The sequence below is a fragment of the Pseudorasbora parva genome, chromosome 18, assembly GCF_024679245.1.
Source record: "Pseudorasbora parva isolate DD20220531a chromosome 18, ASM2467924v1, whole genome shotgun sequence".
Lineage (NCBI taxonomy): Eukaryota > Metazoa > Chordata > Actinopteri > Cypriniformes > Gobionidae > Pseudorasbora > Pseudorasbora parva.
In genome coordinates, this window is record NC_090189.1 from 43,816,171 (window position 1) to 43,837,888 (window position 21,718).

At 41.6% G+C, this 21,718-nt stretch overlaps 1 protein-coding gene across 1 annotated transcript in view; it reads right to left on the reverse strand.

Annotated features, from left to right (window-relative positions):
- The window catches only part of LOC137046762 (polypeptide N-acetylgalactosaminyltransferase 10-like), a 50,982-nt gene that overhangs the window by 22,646 nt on the left and 6,618 nt on the right, over positions 1–21,718 (reverse strand). The window contains exons 2-4 of the mRNA XM_067424156.1: positions 9,805–9,895; positions 5,932–6,070; positions 2,565–2,731 (exon numbers count right to left, since the gene is read on the reverse strand). Coding sequence (XP_067280257.1) covers positions 2,565–2,731; positions 5,932–6,070; positions 9,805–9,895 — 397 coding nt within the window. The remainder of the gene's footprint in view (positions 1–2,564; positions 2,732–5,931; positions 6,071–9,804; positions 9,896–21,718) is intronic.

Sequence of the window (21,718 nt, forward strand, 5' to 3'; positions counted from 1 at the left end):
CTAAACGTATTCATCTGGTTTGGTTTTACAACAAAAGAAAGGCTGGTCCAGTGCTGTGCTATCCAGCTTTACTAACATGATCGCCGGAAATATGACCAAACAGTAAACCACAGCAATAGGACAAAGGGACAAATGGCAATAGGACAAATACAACATAAATATACTAACAGTATATTATTATTTTTCTCCAAAACTGACTGTGTGTAACTGAATACTCGCCAATTTTGTGAGCAAATATGTGCAATAAGCCATAATTCATATGTACGGCTGTTTGAGAGGCGGCTTTATGTGCGCATGTTTTGGTGTGTGTGTGAATCCTGCAGGAATTACTGAAGTTATGAGCCATGTTCACCGTCAGACAGAGAGAGAGATCTGGTTCTGGTCCCCAAATCTCTCATTGAGATGAAGGGCTGACCGTGTGTAAGTGTGTGAGCCAATCGATCTATAATCCGCCTGGGCCGGTCCTGATTCGAGTATCGGGAACCTGAATGCATCATGATCCGCGTGAGATGAAATGAAACATATTTATGTCTGATTAGAACAAGCAAACGGTCAAATCTGAGCTATAGGCAGAGGATTACAGCAATCCGGAGCTTATGCAATCATGTGATGCAGCGCAGGACAGACCGGGATCATCTGGCCGAAAACACCAGCTTAAAATCTGCCGTGCCACGACACCACACTGGCTGAGAACAGGAGATGGGGAAGCGATTTATCATCAGGCCAGACAAGCACTAGAGGAAATAGATCATCAACTCCATGTCATCATACGACTGCTGTGGTTTTGAATCGTTTTGTTAATAAGTGCAGTTACTAATGATATCACATGTTTGTTTATTGGGAATTTAACAGTTCATCTGAGCTTGAGTTGAAATATTAACTTTTATTATTACACGGCTCTGTGAAATACTTGACTCTGATTGGTCAATCGCTCATTCCAGCGGTGTGTTATTTCCAGATAACACACACCACTCATCCGGGTACTGCGAGTTATCTTGACCGGTACTACTACTGTGCTTAACGCTGGCGCCATCCTGTTGACTGTGGCTCTTTCTTGTAAGATATAAACCTTTATAAAGATATTGATGATGTTTGTCTTATTCAGTAAAGCGACTGAGTTAATTATTTTGCCATTACATGGCCAAGAGACCGCAGACCTCCGTCTTTCTGCTCATAACGGTTTAAATGAGCAAACTCTGAGCTGATCGAGAGTGTTGTGAAAGCGATGTAAGGTCGTGACTCTTGTCCCTCATATAGCAGGCTTCATCAGCGATTGAAACTAATATTATTAATATTAATGTAAGTTTTACAGCATATTGAGCGCTCTGAGCGAGCTCTGCTAAACATGGAGCTTTCCCTTGACATGAAATGGTGAATAGTCACTTTTTTTTTTATTTGAATATTAATTTTCACCTTTGAAATTCGTTTTTTAAAACTATTCGAATTTATAACATTTGTTGACAGTCCTACCAAACACTGATTTGATTTAGTTATTAGGTGTTCATTGATAAATTAAATCTATTTATGGCATTATTTTTGAAAGCATTCTCACTTTACAACATCTCCAAGATGCTTGAAGAAACCCTCACCAAGGCGGTGTTTTGACATAATTGTGTGCGCGATTTTGCGCAATAAGCCTGTTTTGGCACCGAAGTCTCGTACCTTTATCGCCGAAGTCTCGTACCTTTATCGCCGAAGTCTCGTACCTTTATCGCCGAAGTCTCGTACCTTTATCGCCGAAGTCTCGTACCTTTATCGCCGAAGTCTCGTACCTTTATCGCCGAAGTCTCGTACCTTTATCGCTGAAGTCTCGTACCTTTATCGCCGAAGTCTCGTACCTTTATAGCCGAAGTCTCGTACCTTTATCGCCGAAGTCTCGTACCTTTCTCGCCGAAGTCTCGTACCTTTCTCGCCGAAGTCTCGTACCTTTATCGCCGAAGTCTCGTACCTTTATCGCTGAAGTCTCGTACCTTTATCGCCGAAGTCTCGTACCTTTATAGCTGAAGTCTCGTACCTTTATCGCTGAAGTCTCGTACCTTTATCGCCGAAGTCTCGTACCTTTATAGCTGAAGTCTCGTACCTTTATAGCTGAAGTCTCGTACCTTTATCGCTGAAGTCTCGTACCTTTATAGCTGAAGTCTCGTACCTTTATAGCCGAAGTCTCGTACCTTTATCGCCGAAGTCTCGTACCTTTCTCGCCGAAGTCTCGTACCTTTATCGCCGAAGTCTCGTACCTTTATCGCTGAAGTCTCGTACCTTTATCGCCGAAGTCTCGTACCTTTATCGCCGAAGTCTCGTACCTTTATCGCTGAAGTCTCGTACCTTTATCGCCGAAGTCTCGTACCTTTATAGCTGAAGTCTCGTACCTTTATAGCTGAAGTCTCGTACCTTTATAGCTGAAGTCTCGTACCTTTATCGCCGAAGTCTCGTACCTTTATCGCCGAAGTCTCGTACCTTTATCGCCGAAGTCTCGTACCTTTATCGCCGAAGTCTCGTACCTTTATCGCCGAAGTCTCGTACCTTTATCGCCGAAGTCTCGTACCTTTATCGCTGAAGTCTCGTACCTTTATCGCTGAAGTCGTCGACGAGGACGATCTCTGCGATGAGCTGTGGCGGCGAGCGATTGAGGACGCTGTGGACCGTCCGCAGAAGAGACGACCAGCCCTCATTATGGAAGGGGATGATGATGCTGGTGTTGGGGAGATCTTCGGCATACAGCTTCGTCTTACAGCTGCACGCACACACACACAGACACACACACACAGACACACACACACACACACACACACACACACACACACACACACACACACACACAAAACAACGTTACAGCTTGATGGAGGAAAAATATATGCCCAGTTATTCAAAAGCATACATCAAATTTAGTCCCACATTCATACATTTTGACGAATGAACCCATTGGTGTCGGAAGCAAATAAAAAGTGGGTGGGTCGTCTCTCTCAGAATTTTACACTGGAGTAATGTTAGATGCCATTTACAATTACGGGTTACTTAAGCCAGAAATGTAAACTCTGTGATTAATTCCTCCTGTGATTGGCCAGCCGTCAGACCTCCGCTCATCTTCACACACAGATGAAGATATTAGTGTTGAAATCCGATGGCTCAGAAAGGCCTTCATTGACACCAATGTCATTTCCTCTCTCAAGACCCATAAAGGCACTAAAGACGTCGTTACAAAGCCCATCTCACTACAGCGGCTCGACAATCATTGATGAAGAGGCCAGAATAGAGTTAGTGTGTGAAAACACTAAATAATGACTTATATAGTGATGGCCGATTTCAGAACAAAGCTTCGAACCGTTACGAGTCAGTGAATCGATTCATGAATCGAGTCATGAACACTTTGGCGATCCGAATCATGAATGGAAACATTTTTGATTAGGGGCACAAATAAGGATTTCCGGCTAGAAACGGCCCTGACCCTGGCTATATAAGAACACACACGATCCTCTCTGGAGATAAAACGAGCCATTCTTCACTGCGCTCTGGGCTTTATTAGAAAGTTAAGCTGTAATCTTTATCATTTCCTGTGGATTTTGCCGTCTCTCGTTTGGTTTCTTTCACTCCTGGGTTGTACGATGTGAGGAGGACATGCTGATTCGGTGGATGAATCAAAACTATTGGTCAGTATTCACAAATGTACCGCAGTGAGGAGGTTTAAACTCGCATAATTTAATGCCGTGCTAATACAGGGAAAGGGGAAATATACAAGATTAAATATTACACTTCTGTCTGACTAGATCATCACATGACCCTGAACAGAAACACTATTTACTGTACAAGAAGAGTTTAATTTCTACTAAAATATAATTTAGAGCTGAGTAAATGTGCACCGACAACAGAAATTTCCCAGCTTTTCTGAGCCTGAATATATAAATCACAATTTCGAAGTGTCCTGACCAGGGCGTAGGAATGACTGACATTGGAGGGCCACTATGATCAAAACCTCCATCCCACGACCATACTAATAACATACAGTACGGTGACGTGGTACAACGTATGGAATCACAAACAGCAAATAAATAAACAAAATCATCCAATCTGATTATTATTAGACAAATATTGGAGTTTTCTGTCTTTTCTTAGTCTAGAAGGCACCAGATTCACATTTCTACTCCATAAATGACCCAGTTTAAATACACATTCATCTCATCAGCGCTGAAGTACCCCTTTAAGAGATGTGTACGGTGATGTTGTGTTATTCTGCGTGTTAATTTTATTATGCAGTAGGCTAACTTACAATATTTCTCTTGGCGTGAGACTGTGATTAATGCGCATATAAGTCCCTCAGCGCGGCGTCGCACGTCAGGCTCGTAGAGAGAGCTTTACTCAGGCTGCCTTTGAAACCATACACTGTAAAAAAATTGGTTGTTTTTTGTTGGTTTAACTTAAAAAAATAAGTAACCTGGTTGCCTTAAAATTTTGAGTTTATTGCAATTGAAAATTTGAGTTGAGATACAATGAAGGAAATTTGTTTAATAAATTGAAACTCAAAATATTATTGTATCTGAACCACATAAAAAATGTGATAAATCATGAAAATAGCACTATTTGGCATGTTTCACTGCATCATCAGAAATAAAACACACAATTACCCAATATGCTTACAAAATCTTTTAATAATATTTTAATAAAGGTTTTCGAATCTCAAAAAATGCTCATTGATTTAACTCAAAATTTCAATTTCAATGAACTCAAAATTTTAAGGCAACCAGGGAACTTATTTTCTAAATATTTTTTTACAGTGTAGATATTAGACTACCTAAGAACTAAAAAGTTCAAGTAAACAGGCTACAAATCCGTGCTCATCGAAACACTAAACGAAATTCACTTTAAAGAAAGTCCTCCTCAAAGCAATACTCCATGAAGTGACCAAAATCATGCCCGACTCCGCATGTCTCCAGATATATGCGCATCTTATGATGTACAGCTTATCGTACTCATGCTGCTTACTTTTCATAATCAACACATGACATTAAAAAAAATAATATTATAGACTAATATTCAAACATTGCCTAACTAAATAGGCTACGTTTCTTTAACCCATGATCGACGAAGGCACTGGCACATTCTGGTGGACGTTTGTCTTTATGACAGCGGATATAACTCACAAACTGTGCAAGACATAATTATAAACTATAAACTGTCTGGCTTTATTTGTGTAGACTCACAAAGGCCGTCGATTCAGAGAAGGGATTATTTTGCACGCACTCCACTCCAAACGCTGTCTTCATTTCAAAAATGTATTTTGTTTATTAAACGCTAAGTTTTTAATTTCAAAAGCATTTCTAAATTCAGTTCACATTTCTAAAAAAACGAAATTCCATGAAAGTTCAAACACTCGTTTCATTTTAATTAATGCTTGGATAACACGCCTATGTCTCCTTCATTAACAATAAATTGCGGTGGCTGGGACACACAAACCTACAAAAATACGTGGCATACTTTTTGGACTGACTGATCAGGATGGGACGGGTTAATGGGAAGGCCGTCATGGCGCAATTGTTTTTTAATCGACATTTAGTAATGATCTGTAATGGAAACGCGGCTACTGAGAGAGCAGTCCAAACTAATTCAAGTAAATTCAGGCCGATTTGCAAACGCCTTTGACCCATTCATAATTTACAACATCATTTGAGCATCAAAATGTTTCTGCGCTATAGGCTAATTTTGGGTAGGACGTCCCCCGGTTCCTACGCCCATGGTCCTGACATTATTACCCATAACTGTAGATGATGATGTGCTGCGAATGAAAGGTATTTGATAAGTGATATATCTCAGAAAATACTGTCCTGTTATCTTAGTAGGGCTCTACACAGTTCAGATAGCAGCTGTGTGTGTGTGTGTGTGTGTGTGTGTGTGTGTGTGTGTGTGTGGTTAATATGGAGTAAGAAGGAGAAACGCTCCTACTTTGGGTGTCTGATGTCCGGCAGGGATCTGTTGAGGGCGATCTTGTTGCTGACGAATATGTTGAAGCCGTTCTCCCTGTAGGCCTGATCCACACGGTCCGAGTCGCTCAGGGGGTACGGCCGGCCCTGCTCGCCCACACCTGACACACACATCCCATAATAAACACAGTTACCACACACAGTTACCGGGGAATCCGGCCATAAACATGGGATTTACTGTATGACGTGGAATGGCACAGAGTTTGCCAAATTTTGGATTAATAAATCAAAAGTAGCTCAGCAAATGGCAATGTAGATAAGACTATTTAAAGGTCCCATGGCATGAAATCTTCATTTTATGAGGTTTGTCAACATTAATATGAGTTCCCCAAGCCTGAATATTGTCCCCAAGTGGCCTAAAATGTTATTCGGTGTAAAGCGAGTTCTGCCTTTCTCTGCCTTTGAGAAAATGAGCTCAGACGAGCTGATCCTGAGTTCTGCTGTTCTGGCGTAATCAGGAACGGTTTCCTCCTCTTCCTCTTCTAGAGGATTAGTAGAGAATGGCATCAGTTTATCAGTGGCTTTACCATACGGATTCAGCGGCACACACACATACACACGCACACACACACACACATACACACACACACGCGCGCGCGCACACACGCACATGCACACACACGCTGTGTGTAAATCAAAGCTATCTGATTTATCAACAAGTTCATTTACACTTGGGCTCATAAATGTCTCTCCGCAAAACTGAGCTTCGGTTCCCGCACAATATGCAGATTTAATGGAGTTCACGTCGCTGAAATCAACAGATATGAGCTGCGTTTTATTGATCATCAGATGATTAAAAATAAATCAGAGACGGCATTATGAGCGAGAGCGGACCGCACTGGTCAGATCACTCAGTTTCTGCTCTTTAATGAAGATGATTGTTGAGTTTTTATCTGCTGGCATTCCATGATTACATGAATCTGAAGATGTCCAGGACCTCCAGCAAAAGAATAGGCCACAACATTAAAGATGCAGAGGGATTTTTAGCCGTGGACATGGGGTCCTTTTTATCCCATTTTATCCCACACCCATGGGGTAGCAGGGATGCTCCGAAATCAACGTTCTTGGCCGAAACCGAAAAAGAGGAAACCAAGGCCGAAAGAAATTATGCCAATCATTAGTGCCATTGCATTTATGGCTAATGCTATGAATGTCTAACTTTAATAAAAATCAAGGCATTGCAATTGCATAAATTAATATAAAAATGTCAAATAATAAATAAACAAATTATGCAAATATTTATTTAGCACATTGCAATAAATGTTTAACTCGACCTCACTCATGTGTAGGCCAACATTTAATAACAGCTCATGCACAGGTCTACTGGCCTGCAGAAAGGGACAGAAACTGAATAAAGTAATCAAATGTAAAATAACTGCATATTTAACTGTTTAAATGAAAGATTAATCCTTATTAAACTTACAAAAGCTATTCAATCCAGAGCAGTGAGTGATGTCTTTATCTTTTGACATTAAACAGACAGCAGTAAAGGCGACTGCTCCTTTAACACCTAATGCAGAGATATGCTCGTGTTTCTCGACTGTATAACGTTCTCTTAAAGCAGCACTAGGTAACTTTTAAACCTTCATTATATATTTTCAAGACTCTTGTGGTGATAAATTGACTTACAATAGGTTGAATGACACGTCTGCCATAGCCTGATGGGGTCTGTATCGTTTTTAATCGTACTTTTAAACTTCGGGTTTCGGGTAGTAACCCGAGAACAAAAAGAACTACAAAATTCGACTGCTTTACGGCATATACGTCACTTCCACCAACACACACACACTTCCTCACATTTAGACGTGCCAGCCCAACTTTGTTCGTCGGATAATATAGTCATAATATGTGATTCAGAATATGTGAAACTAGTGATTCTTTCCTTTTCCTAGGACGTCTGGCTTTTTATGCCTAATATAGTCATGTCCGAAGCAGCACAGACAAATAAGAAAGAAAAGGTTTTGTTGGAGGAAAGCAATAAGAGGAAACGAGAGAGTGCTGTGATTAAAGGCAGGACGAGGATCAACATGTGACCAGCGTTTGCTCGTCGGCGTGAGCTGAAGGAGGCGTGCCCGACCGATGCTGTCCTGCTTGTTACGGTGATTACCGACCACTCAAACATTGAACTGAAGTATCATATAGATTCTGGAAAACGCTAACCAATAGACTACTATAATGACGCTGGCTTGTAAACGTGAGCATCGCGATTATTTGGCGTTTGAAAAAAATAAAACCCATGAAATGATATTCATATGACATCCTGAAGCATAAGCCACTGACTGTACCTGATGAAGACATTTCCCACGCGCCGCCAGAAGAACACCTGCATGTGAACTCCTCCTGCAGTGTTCAGGGGAACTGTTAGTGCTGCACCGACCCGCGGGACGCTTTTATGAAGTTATTTGGCCCGCACCGCACCACTGTATATATTTTTACAACCCGCCGCGCACCCGCGACCATTAAATAGACATACGGGGTCCGCGGGTTATGAGACGACCCGCGCATCACTAGTTCAGGGCTGTCATGTCAGCAAATGCAGGCGCGACGGCGTCCCCTGATGTAGGATGACAGCTCTTACGACAGTAGCTGAGGACATTATTTTTTCCAAACTGTAGGGGGACCCCGAGAGCAAAAGTTACCCAGTGCTTCTTTAAGGCATATTCAGACTATGTCTGCTAGAATACTCATCAAAATGGACGTGTTGGCATACTTTTTGAGTGAGTTTGTCTTAAAATCTGAGCGCTGTGAGATGAGTGTGTGCTTTCAGATGAGTGCACAGAGACAGATCTTCTCATTCGTGTCTTCTGGCTCTACACGCAGGTGATGACGTTGAAAACGACTGCTCATATTCAACATACGGCAGCACTCGCATGCATCGATCAAAGTTTACAAAGAAGAGAAACAGGATCTATTATTATTAGCTTTATTTATCCGCCATGGTGGCCGGTAGGTGAAGCGAGTTCACCGCCACAATTCAAAATCACCGCATTTGGCTGCTGGTGGTGGTAATATCCACCCCTGACACACACACACACACACACACACAGATTCATAACATCGTTAGTTGACTGGGACTAGATGCTGGAAACGCTTCAGCTGTTTTTCTTCAGCCGCCTTCTCTTTAGTGAAGCTCAACCATCTTTGCTGCACATCAGATCTATAGTGTGTGTTTTACTGATCGTGATGATGATTCAGGGGATTTGGCCTGTGTGTTCCTCATATTTACAATCCACCATAGCTGGACAATTTCATGCTCCTACCCTGGGGTGCTTAAAAACGTACATATTAATGGGAATAAACTTCAGGGATATTTTACTGATGAAACATTGCCAGTAATTGTGGACACACGTTTTGGAGAAAAGCATTTATATCATAATGTGTTTCCCCCGACTTTCCATTCTTCTCCTTCTAAGAAAGGTTAGGTTTTTGTGAATTTTTTAAAGGAAATATCAAAAGGAGAAACAATGCAGAATTATTTTCACAGCCATCTTTGATCATATTTCCCAGGGGTGCCAATAATAAGAGTCTCCGTCTTATGTCTTGTGCTTCGGGAGATAAAGGTCTGTGGTGTTGCATGTAAAGAGAACAGATCTATTATAATACTCCTGCAAAAGGAAATAATATTAATAGCATATCTTATTCTGCCCTACCTACACTATATCGCTTCATTAAAACACGTTTCCCCTTGTTTATCTTTTTTTTGACATCACACATTTTGGCACACAAAGCCTTTCTTGACTGTTGTCCTACCGTGTGGATTCTGTTTTCCACACTGCGATGTATTATGATGTCTGGTGTGTGTTTGTTGTAAGTGGTGTTTAATCATGTTCTGTACCTGAGCGCGCCGCTTCACTCTTAATAACGGCGTAGTCATGCCAGTCCCGTCTCCGGACGCCATCGCTCTGCACTCGCTGTCCATTCGGCCTCTGAAAACACACAAAGATCGTCTTAGTAGTGCAACAAAACCTGAAGAAACAGAGCTGACCTGAGGCCTGTTCCTCAAAGCTGGTTCGAGATTAGTTTGAGCAAACTCTGGGTTTTCGGGCTCAAGATGGTGGATTGGTTTTAAGCGGTGTTCATCACCATGATAACTTACACTACACTAGCCTGCTCTGAGCCGGTTTATTCTGGGTTAGAGATCGCAAACCCACTCTGGACCAATCAGCTGCAAGTAAAGACGCACTTAAGCCACGCCCCCTGTTCCAAATGAGCAGTTTATAGTGAAAAAACGTTAGAGACAAATTTGCTTATCCTTTGGCACTTATTTATTATATTTATATTATAGGCTACGAATTATAATTACTTTTAATGAATAGAATATATTCATATAATTATTATATTAGTTGACAAGTAGCCACATATTAATATAAATATAAAACATGCATTCATAATTCTTTTAAACACCGTGAATGCATTGAGCTCTTTGTGAACCTGTAATTATTAGGCATATTTCTTTGATTGACGTCGTGTATTGTTATATTCTTTCATCTGCCTTCTCAAACTCTCTCCGCTGCAGCATCAGTGTTTATTCCTGCTTTGTGAACACATTTAATTTCATGATAATTCGTAAAACGATCTCTTAATCTTCAGAAGAGAAGTGAATCAAACGGACGCTGTGATTGGCTGTTTGCCGCACGCGCCACACTTTCAGGCGCTTCAGAGTTGATCGCTAACTCTGGATTAAACCTGAGCTGACAGAGAACGTTTACACCGAGCTTTGAGAAACGGTTGAACTTGATCTAAACCAGGTTGGATTTATCTGGATTTGTCAACTCTAAACCTGCTCTGAAACTCAGAGTTTGTTCAGCTAGCTTTATGCAACAGGCCTCATGTCTCTAGGGTTGGGGAAATACCAGAGCAGAAATATCTTCAAGATTATTACATGAACAAATAAAATAAATACATTACTAAATATTTTATGGACAATTATTAGAGCCTGTATAAAACATCTGCATGAGACCTTTTGAAAGAATGAAAATGACAGGATCTGACATCACTGGAAAAGGAGAGCGCATGAGAAGGTTATTATCAGTGTGTAGACGTTTATCGCATCCGCCGGTTCTCTTCTTCTGCTCGTGAGTCTATGGCCGACCAGAGAACCGTATGATAAAGCTGTGAACACACAGCACATCTGCGTATCTGGCACACAGATAGAGGATAGTCTGAGCGTTCACCACAGCAAACTTAGAGTCTCAACCCAATCCCTCTAGCGCCACCACCTGTCCAAAGCTGCACTCACGCTTGTGCTAATAACTTTTGAACCGTAAGTGATAGAAACAAAATCAAGACGATCCGATTGCATCCTATAATGTCATTTTCCATCATGAACATTTTTCAAACTCGTCATAGGCCATTGCTCTGATTTTCGTTGCGTCTCTGGATAAAACGAATAAATCATTTACAATATATTTTTTTAAATCAATTGGATCTGAAATATTCCCTTGAAGGGATGATGGCTCAGCTGAGTTTCCCACAGGTGGTTCAGTTAGTGCCTGATTATAAAGACAACACGTTTATATCAAGCGGGTAATCTAGCGCTCGGAAAGCGTTCCACCCCTAGGGGCGGCCATTGCTAACCAAGACATCACCTGCTGTTAGCATCCCATTGACTCCCATTCATTTTTGAGTCACTTTGACAGTGAATAACTTTACATCTGAGGCGTTTAAAGACTCCATTTGTCCATTGTATATTTCTAAAGAAACACGACAATGTATAAAAGGCTCCATTACCTTGTATCTTATACTATCGCCCCGCAGAAGCTGTTTTTGTAAAAATAGGCTAACTATTGCGTCATAACCAACGCGACTCTGTCGCACAGTTGAGAAATTACCGTATAGACCTGAGGAGACGCTCGCAGGCAATCTTTACTGTCTATGAGACAGTCGGGGGGACGTGGAGACATAAAGTCTGATAAAGTCAAGGGGGAAGAATGGGGAGAAGCCCATAGTGAGCCAAAAGCAACGGGAGAAAATATTTAAACAACGGGATTCAGCCTTCCCTTTCCACAACTACTAGAAGACCTACAGCTGTCAGACAGGAGGCTCACGTCACATCTACGTCCTCAAGCTCAGTCTGAGCCGGCGCAGTTCGCTCCGCCATCAGGAAGTAAGTGCTCCTATACTGACATCACTTAACGCCGCTGAAGTCAATGGGATCGCTCGGTCCATTTCTTTTACTGTCTATGGTTTATATCCCTCTGTTAGCAGGACATGCGATTCGCTATCCAGAATGACATGATAACCATAATCTAGTTTTTCATTCATATTTGTTCACTTGTATTTGTAGGCCGTTATAATGGCGGATGTGTGAGACTAGTCCACTTGGAAAGTACAGGTCGTTTATAATATGTTTCGCACATTTAATGTTTTGCTTTATATTTCTACAAAGGTTTTAAATCAACGTCATGTTAATGTTACATCTTAAACTTAATATAATATTTTGAAAAGTGTGTATAAGGATGGTTATGGTAATCCTTTCCCTCTGTCTAAAAACGCTATTAATTTAACCCATGTGTGTGTGTGTTAGATCACACACTTGTGTGTTTTGTTGAGTTACGGATAAAGCAAGTCTTATTTACTGTATCCGAAAACATTTTCCAGCTTATTTCTTGATTTGCTCCTGAATTGTGAGTCATCAGCCCAAACTGAGCCCGTGTCTCTATGAAATCACACAGATCATATTAATTGTGATTAAACTGTAGTTTGTTTGTTAAGCTCTAATTACGCCAACAATGGTGGAAATGTAATTAATTACAAAATATATTAACAGAATATGACATTTAATGGGGAAAAGGTCAAACGGTTAACTACATTACAGTGAGTACATACACACACCCTAATGTGCAGAAAGTTGTAAAAATAGATTTTTTTACCAGTTTTATTTTTATCCGTCGTTCAGCCAAAGATGAGCAGAGATTAGGATGATTGACAGGCCGGTTTACAGCAACAGGAGCTTTACTCTTCTGCTACACACTCAGAATCATCCTCCGCTTCTTCATGAGCACACACACTCTTAGAAGAAAGGGTTCAATCTAAAGAGCCCTTTGGGGTAGGGATGCACGATATTGGATTTTTGCCGATATCCGATATGCCGATATTTTTCAGCTCATTTAGGCCGATGCCGATACCGATGCCGATATATGTTTATTTTTTCCCTTTGTTTGGAAACAACACCATTTTGAGCAAAAACTATTTTTTTTTCATTCTGGTTTCAGATTTCTGAGGTCTCCTTACTAAAAGGATTCTTGTTGAAGATAAATAAATGTTAATAAAGTTCTTTTTATGATAAGAGTATATTAAAAGCTCTGAAAATAACAATAATAAAGTCAGTAATTTTTCACCCCAGATGCAGCTGTAACCTAAATATTGTATTTTTGGATTTAACGTTTGTGCACATGAAGTGGGGGTGGCATGACATCCATTGATGCTGTCCTTTAATTCTACAATTATTGTAGAGCTCCTTGGATTATTTTTCATCATCCATTTCGTAAAATTTTATTACAGATTAATACACTGTATATAAAAGTATTTAATTTACAAGTGTCATGCTTGTGATTTATGACATCATTACTGATTTGTTTATTCAGAACAAGAAGTAACTTCAATTTATTTGTGTATTCTACTTTTCATTGTATTACTGTAACAACAGCGCACCCACTACATGTATAAATATATAGCGGTCTAGCTGGCGGGCACTAGGACCTGGAGGAGCTTCTGCTGCGGTGGAGGCTGCCGCACGCGCTAGAGAGTGGGGAGACGCGATTGGGCTTGTTTTGGGCTAGTTTTGTTGTGAAAACGTGGCAAATCTGCTGCTGACGGTCACGTCCTTCTGTACGTGCATTCAGAAATTCAAGGCAGCATTTAAAAACAGCCAATATAAATCACTGTACATGCAATGTATTTTCTTGAAGAATGACCGCAGTGCTGACATGGTCTTATCGCTGTAGCACTCCTTGCACACGTGAGTTATTGCAGGCGCATATCAACACGTTATCATATCGGCAAGGCATATCGGCATAATGTTTTCATATCGACCGATGCCGATTTTTATATTTTAAGCGTTTATCGGCCGATTCCGATGTCGTGCCGATAATATCGTGCATCCCTACTTTGGGGTTTTTGTTAACAGGAAAAAGTTTCTATATGGAGCCGTTTAGGGGTTCATTCATTATCATTTGTTTTGTCCTTTCCGGATTAAATATTTCATATTATTGACGAACATTTCACTGCATTATTCAGTGTATTGTCTTAGGTTTTGTTTTGTACGTGTTGCACGGGGTGTACAGGACATGTGAATGTCTTTTACAGCATTATCCTCGTGTGCAGCGATGTCTTCTCAACAACTTATTTGTTGAGATCCTAGACTTGTAGGTCAATGTATGCTACATTGATTACTTTACGGTCAAAAACTTTGCGTCAAAATCCGGCTTACATGCTCTACAGAGAAAAAATGACGTCGCTGAACATGCGCAGAACGAACAAATATAAACCAAAATATAGCTGCAAGCAGCAATTGTCGGGGCCAAGCGAAATGAAGACCCTAAGACATGCCAGCATAGCTAGCTAGGAGTATAAGACCAACTGCAACAATCAGACTTCTTAAGTTGATTTTAGGCAAAAAGCAGTACAATTTTAAATACAGTCAATAATAATGATTTAATGGTTTATCATTTTCGACAAACTGTTATGCACTGTTACGAAACTGATGTGGTGTAGTCAGACTGAGGTGGAAATGACACATGCAAAGTTTGGTGTCAGTATGTCAAAGCATTGCAGAGATACAGCCTCAAGAGTCATGTTTGCATCAGAGCTCAACTCTGTTGCAGTGGTATATGACAAATGGTTTGTCTATCAACACGAAATCCATAACTATTTTTTTTTCACAAGGTCTGAAGACGACACGATTCAATTTTGGTGAAATAGTCAGGAGGCCAAAACTGATATTAATACTTTGTTGGACACTTTTTGGTACAAGCATACAACCTATCCAGTATTAATATTTAACCCCCCAACATGTGTTTTAGCCAGAATGTCAGCTTAGAGTTTTTAACACTATAATCTTAAAAGTGGTAAAAGCGGATTTTTCCCCCCAAAGTGCTTCCATTTGCTAAATTACCTACTGTAACTTTGGGAAAATGTGCAACATAATCCAATTTATGTGCAAGCATGATCATTAAAAAAATCACAGCACAAAGGGGACTGTTGTGTCAGCACCGCTGTGATTTGAGATGAGGAAGCAGACCCTGGGCTAATGGATCTGCTGGAAGGCTAATGAAGACAAACCAACATTTAGCTTCTGGCGACAATATGTATCTTGTGTCTATTCTTCTGGCCTTCACACGGGCACTGAGATGTGGTGACTAGAAGCTTTACATGTCAACCTTCAAGACCTCCGTCAACCTCCGTCCTTCGGATGAGACGTTAAACCGAGGTCCTGACTCTCTGTGGTCGTTAAAAATCCCAGGATGTCCTTCGATAAAGAGTAGGGGTGTAACCCCGGCATCCTGGCCAAATTTGCCCACTGGCCTCTGTCCATCATGGCCTCCTAATCTTCCCCCTATCCTGATTGGCTTAATCACTCGGTCTCCTCTCCACCAATCAGCTGGTGTGTGGTGAGCGTTCTGGCGCAATATGGCTGCCGTCGCATCATCCAAGTGGATGCTGCACATTGGTGGTGGTTGAGGAGATTCCCCCTTCTATGTAAAGCGCTTTGAGTGCCTAGAAAAGCGCTATATAAATGTAATGAATTATTATTATTATTAAGAGCATGATGCCCTGGTTTACTGCATATGATCACACAAGATGGGGTGCTGTATTCATAGCAGACACGGTACATCTGGCACAGACGGCACCACGGGTCTACCAGGGATTCCTAGATGGGGATTTTGTAGCTAAAGAGGCCAAACACAGCTTCAACAATGAGCCATTTGATCTTTGCCTTGAGCACATCAACAAAACCGAAAAGGTTGCTGGAGGATTGGTAGGCATCACTCGAAAGGAGACAGCTAGAAACCCTTGGTCCATCACCTACAATGAGCGTCCATCTTTATCACAGGACACTAGATCCCTGTTTGGACAGACACATGATGGAGAAGATGATGAAGACCACCAAGACTGGTGGTTGGAGGAGGGACACAATTCATTTCAATTGAACTTGAAAGGCTTTTCATTCAGTATGGTCTTTTTTATTGAAATAAGTGGAGGATTTGATGATGCTGAAAAAGTGCAGCATGTGTAAGGTCATTCTCTATATCTTCTGAAGCAACATCACCGGTTGTCAAAGACACCAACCCATTCATATTCTCCAGTTGGAAGACATGGTCTCTGTAGTTGGTCTACAAGTCGAATGACATCATCATTATCCCTTCTGAGTCTTGAAGGAAGGCAGTCTGAAATATGGCCATTGAAATATGGCTCTTACACGGGGCGTGCAATTTAAAATGAGGAGACGTACAACGAGTACCGAACAAACTGGGATCTTTTACTCGACAATGTGCAGCCGTGTTCACGTTACATACAGCTGGGGCCAAACCCATCACACACAGCCACCTGCTGTCGTGCTCTAACGCAGTGTCGCAAATATTCAGTTTACGTGAATATTACATGTATTCACATGCATTTATTAATGCCTGTGAATGATCACACAATTCAAGATATGGGGGTTAGAAAATCTATATATTAATCTTATGTAGTTAATCAATATCACACAAAGAGAGCCATTTCAGTTTCTCCTCCAAAAATCAGCTAAATGTTAAAATGTGATATTAAGTTACTACAACAGTTTAATAAACAATAATTTAATTACACCTACAAAATGTTGCTGAATAATGTAATATATGAATGAATAATAGCCTAAAGAACCTCAGTGACAAAAAGGGTTATTTCTTGACATTATTGAACCTTTTTAGCATTAAAGGTTCTTTGGAGACGAGTAAAGAACCCGGTAACACTTTATTCAAAGGTTCAGTTATTAACTATTAACTAGTGTCTTATGATCCTGCATATTACTATGATATAGTCTGTTTATTAGCACTTATAAAGCTCATATTAATGCCTTATTCTGCATGAGCTTATTCTACATCCCTTAATCCGACCCAATACCTAAACTTAACCGCTACAAAAACTACCGCACTAACTATTAATAAGCAGTAAATTAGGAGATTATTGAGGCAGAAGGCGGAGTTAATCGTGAATATGTGTTCCCCGTACTGAAGTGTTCCCGTTAACCCTATGTTATTCCAGAACCCAAATGAACCCTTTTGCTAGGAGTGCGCACTTACAGGGCGTAGTTGTGCAAACACACAGGGATGCAGATCCTTTTCTGCTACGTGTCTGTTTTGTAAAAGACAAACAGTGTCCAGGGCCGCACCTCTTTTAAAGACACATACGGCTTACTGTACAAAAATACGCTTTTGGCAATGAACTCCAACTCTGTGGCATTGAGACGCCTGAATGCTCAGAGATCCGCGAGTGTGTGAGGGGTGTCGGGCCGTCCTGCAGCTGCCTGTCATTGCTGGAGCTCAGGGAATAATCAGAGGCGCTAACAGCGGGCCTGGACCCGATCCAGAGACCCAGAACACGTGCGGAGGAGAGCAGAAAACAACACCGCCTTTCAAAAGCTCCGCTCACATCTGCCCTCTCTTCCTGCCAGGGCCGAGGGACACTTCATCTGCAGCAGGCTCTACGATAACCACTTCATCAGGAGAAATCAGCAGCACACTCTGATCAATAACACACAGTTCAATTACTTTCCCATTACAGGACGAGATTTATCCTTTTAATTAATATCCAGGGGCCTTTTTACGATTATAAGAGCAATGTTTTCTAATCTTATTAAAGGTGCACTGTCCGACTTTTTCCGTCCACTAGAGGGCCCTATTCTAAACCAAGGCGTAGTTTGAGCTCAGCATCTTCGGGCATGTGGTCTTCACCTCACAGCCGGATTACTGCAGAAATACTACATAGCAGGCCTGTCTCGATAACACATTTTGCTGGACGATAAATTGGCCAAGAAATTACTGCGATAAACGACAAATAGGCCTGTCGCGATAGTCGATAAATCAATTAATCGCACAATAAAAAAAATGAGCTCGATCATTTTTCCGGTCGGGATAATTGCCATTTGCATGCTTTTGTTTTCCTCGTCTCTCGCTGACTGCACGCGCCTCATCCGTTTGGGGAGGTGTTTATACTCGGCGCGCAGACGGGTGCGGCGCGATGAGACGTCATTCTCTGCCAGGAGATTCGTCTGGAACTCGTGGCTCTTCGGTTGCGGAGCCACACGCACACTTACGAAATCTGACACGCATAACGGCAAGCGAAACGGGGTCTCGCGCACTCCGCGTCAACGTCATTTTTGCCGCGCACCCTCGTGCTCATGCGGATGCGTCGAGTATAGAACAGGCTTAAAGCGACACTGAAGTTTGATAACGCAAGTTAATTCTTCAGGTCAGTCTGTGTGTGCTAAAGGCTCATGAGTTCCTGTAGAGATAATAATACACAATCTGCTTTTGCCAAATAAATGAAAAGCATCATCAATGTCTTCTCTCTCGCTGTGTCAGAATCTCACCGAGCTTTCCTCAGAGACGGTCAAGTTAACTTCAGTTTGTGCATCATTAGGCTATGATATATATATTTTTTTAAATTATACTGTATCCTAAATTGTGGATAATTAATATATCATATGCTGAAGTACATTTCTGGATTAAAAGAAGAAGAAAAAAAACAAGAACCGTACAGAACGGAAAACCGTGAGCCGATCCGAACCGTGGGTTTGGCGGACCGTGGGTTTGGCGGACCGTGGGTTTGGCGGACCGTGGGTTTGGCGGACCGTGGGTTTGGCGGACCGTGGGTTTGGCGGACCGTGGGTTTGGCGGACCGTGGGTTTGGCGGACCGTGGGTTTGGCGGAGCGTGGGTTTGGCGGACCGTGGGTTTGGCGAACCGTGGGTTTGGCGGACCGTGGGTTTGGCGGACCGTGGGTTTGGCGGACCGTGGGTTTGGCGGACCGTGGGTTTGGCGGAGCGTGGGTTTGGCGGACCGTGGGTTTGGCGGACCGTGGGTTTGGCGGACCGTGGGTTTAGCGGACCGTGGGTTTAGCGGACCGTGAGTTTAGCGGACCGTGAGTTTAGCGGACCGTGGGTTTAGCGGACCGTGGGTTTGGCGAACCGTGGGTTTGGCGAACCGTGGGTTTAGCGGACCGTGGGTTTAGCGGACCGTGGGTTTAGCGGACCGTGGGTTTAGCGGACCGTGGGTTTAGCGGACCGTGGGTTTAGCGGACCGTGGGTTTAGCGGACCGTGGGTTTAGCGGACCGTGAGTTTAGCGGACCGTGAGTTTAGCGGACCGTGGGTTTAGCGGACCGTGAGTTTAGCGGACCGTGAGTTTAGCGGGCCGTGGGTTTAGCGGACCGTGGGTTTAGCGGACCGTGGGTTTAGCGGACCGTGGGTTTAGCGGACCGTGGGTTTAGCGGACCGTGGGTTTAGCGGACCGTGGGTTTAGCGGACCGTGGGTTTAGCGGACCGTGAGTTTAGCGGACCGTGGGTTTAGCGGACCGTGGGTTTAGCGGACCGTGGGTTTAGCGGACCGTGGGTTTAGCGGACCGTGGGTTTAGCAGACCCTAATATGCTCCTAAAACACAATCATCCGCTGCAGTTTTCATCCATTTTATTTATTGTTTTTGGTTGTTTTGTTCATTTATTGTGGATATTTAAAATGTTTTCCATTTTTAGTGTTAAATAGTCTTTAGAAATTAAAGTGTGTTGATCTTTGAAAAGGTGTCCCTGCATTATTATGCCATATCATTATTGGAGATGAAAATGGTCTCAGCAAGACAATATTATCGTTTATCGCAATCATTGCTTGGCCAGATTATCGTCCAGCAAAATGTGTTATCGTAACAGGCCTAACGACAATATTGTCGTTCTGAGACCATTTTATAAAATAATGATAATGGCATTATAAAGCAGGAAAAATAATTATAAGATCAATTAAATTTTACCTCTAAAGACTATTTAACACTGAAAATATTTTAAATATCCACAATAAATTAACAAAACAACCAAAAACAATAAAAGAAGAATTAAGACGTGTTATACTGCGCCCCATAAACACACACCACCCCTTTAATACATTTGTTTTTGGTGGCACTTTTGCCCCAAGCATCCGCTAATTTCTGAGCTTGTTTATGATAATCCACCTGTGGTATTTCCAGGTAATTTTGATTTGGCTGCAGATCATCAGCGCGATTGTCTGATTAGTGCGCATGGCTTCACACTCGCTTCACCTGGTAAACAATCTCTGTTTGAAGTGTAGTCCGTCACACACACGTTTTCCACTCTCTGCTGACTGAAGGCATGAAGAGCAGTTGACTGCTGTAGGAATCAGTTTCTCAGTGTTGATGCACTTTGGGCATTGTAGTTTTTATTCCGATTGTATCTATTCATGAGAATCGATCGGGTCACTCGCACCAGTGCGCCTAAAATGGCTGCTATGTAGAGCCCTGTTAATTATCATCTTTACAAAACTATAAAAACCTTGAATTGTTAAAGGGTTAGTTCAGCCAAAAATGAAATGTCTGTCATTAACTCCTCTCCCTAATGTCGCTCCACACCCGTAAGACCTCCGTTCATCTTCACACACAGTTTAAGATATTTTATATTTAGTCCGAGAGCGTATGCAAGTGTATGCACACTATACTGTCCATGTCCAGAAAGGGAATAAAAACATCATCACAGTAGTCCATATGAGACATCAGTGGGTTAATTAGAGTCTCTTGAAGCATCCAAAATACATTTGGGTCCAAAAATAACAAAAACTACGACTTTATTCAGCATTGGCTTCTCTTCCGCGTTTGTGTTCAATCCTCAAATAAAGATTCAAACGGTTATGTGCATATGTCCATCATAAAAGTGCATCTATCCATCATAAAAGTGCATCTGTCCATCCTAAAAGTGCATCTGTCCATCATAAAAGTGCATCTATCCATCATAAAAGTGCATCTATCCATCATAAAAGTGCATCTATCCATCATAAAAGTGCATCTATCCATCCTAAAAGTGCATCTGTCCATCCTAAAAGTGCATCTGTCCATCATAAAAGTGCATCTATCCATCATAAAAGTGCATCTATCCATCATAAAAGTGCATCTATCCATCATAAAAGTGCATCTGTCCATCATAAAAGTGCATCTGTCCATCATAAAAGTGCATCTATCCATCATAAAAGTGCATCTATCCATCATAAAAGTGCATCTATCCATCATAAAAGTGCATCTGTCCATCCTAAAAGTGCATCTGTCCATCATAAAAGTGCATCTATCCATCATAAAAGTGCATCTATCCATCATAAAAGTGCATCTATCCATCATAAAAGTGCATATGTCCATCCTAAAAGTGCATCTATCCATCATAAAAGTGCATCTATCCATCATAAAAGTGCATATGTCCATCCTAAAAGTGCATCTATCCATCATAAAAGTGCATCTATCCATCCTAAAAGTGCATCTATCCATCATAAAAGTGTATCTGTCCATCCTAAAAGTGCATCTGTCCATCATAAAAGTGCATCTATCCATCATAAAAGTGCATCTATCCATCATAAAAGTGCATCTATCCATCATAAAAGTGCATCTGTCCATCCTAAAAGTGCATCTGTCCATCATAAAAGTGCATCTATCCATCATAAAAGTGCATCTATCCATCATAAAAGTGCATCTATCCATCATAAAAGTGCATATGTCCATCCTAAAAGTGC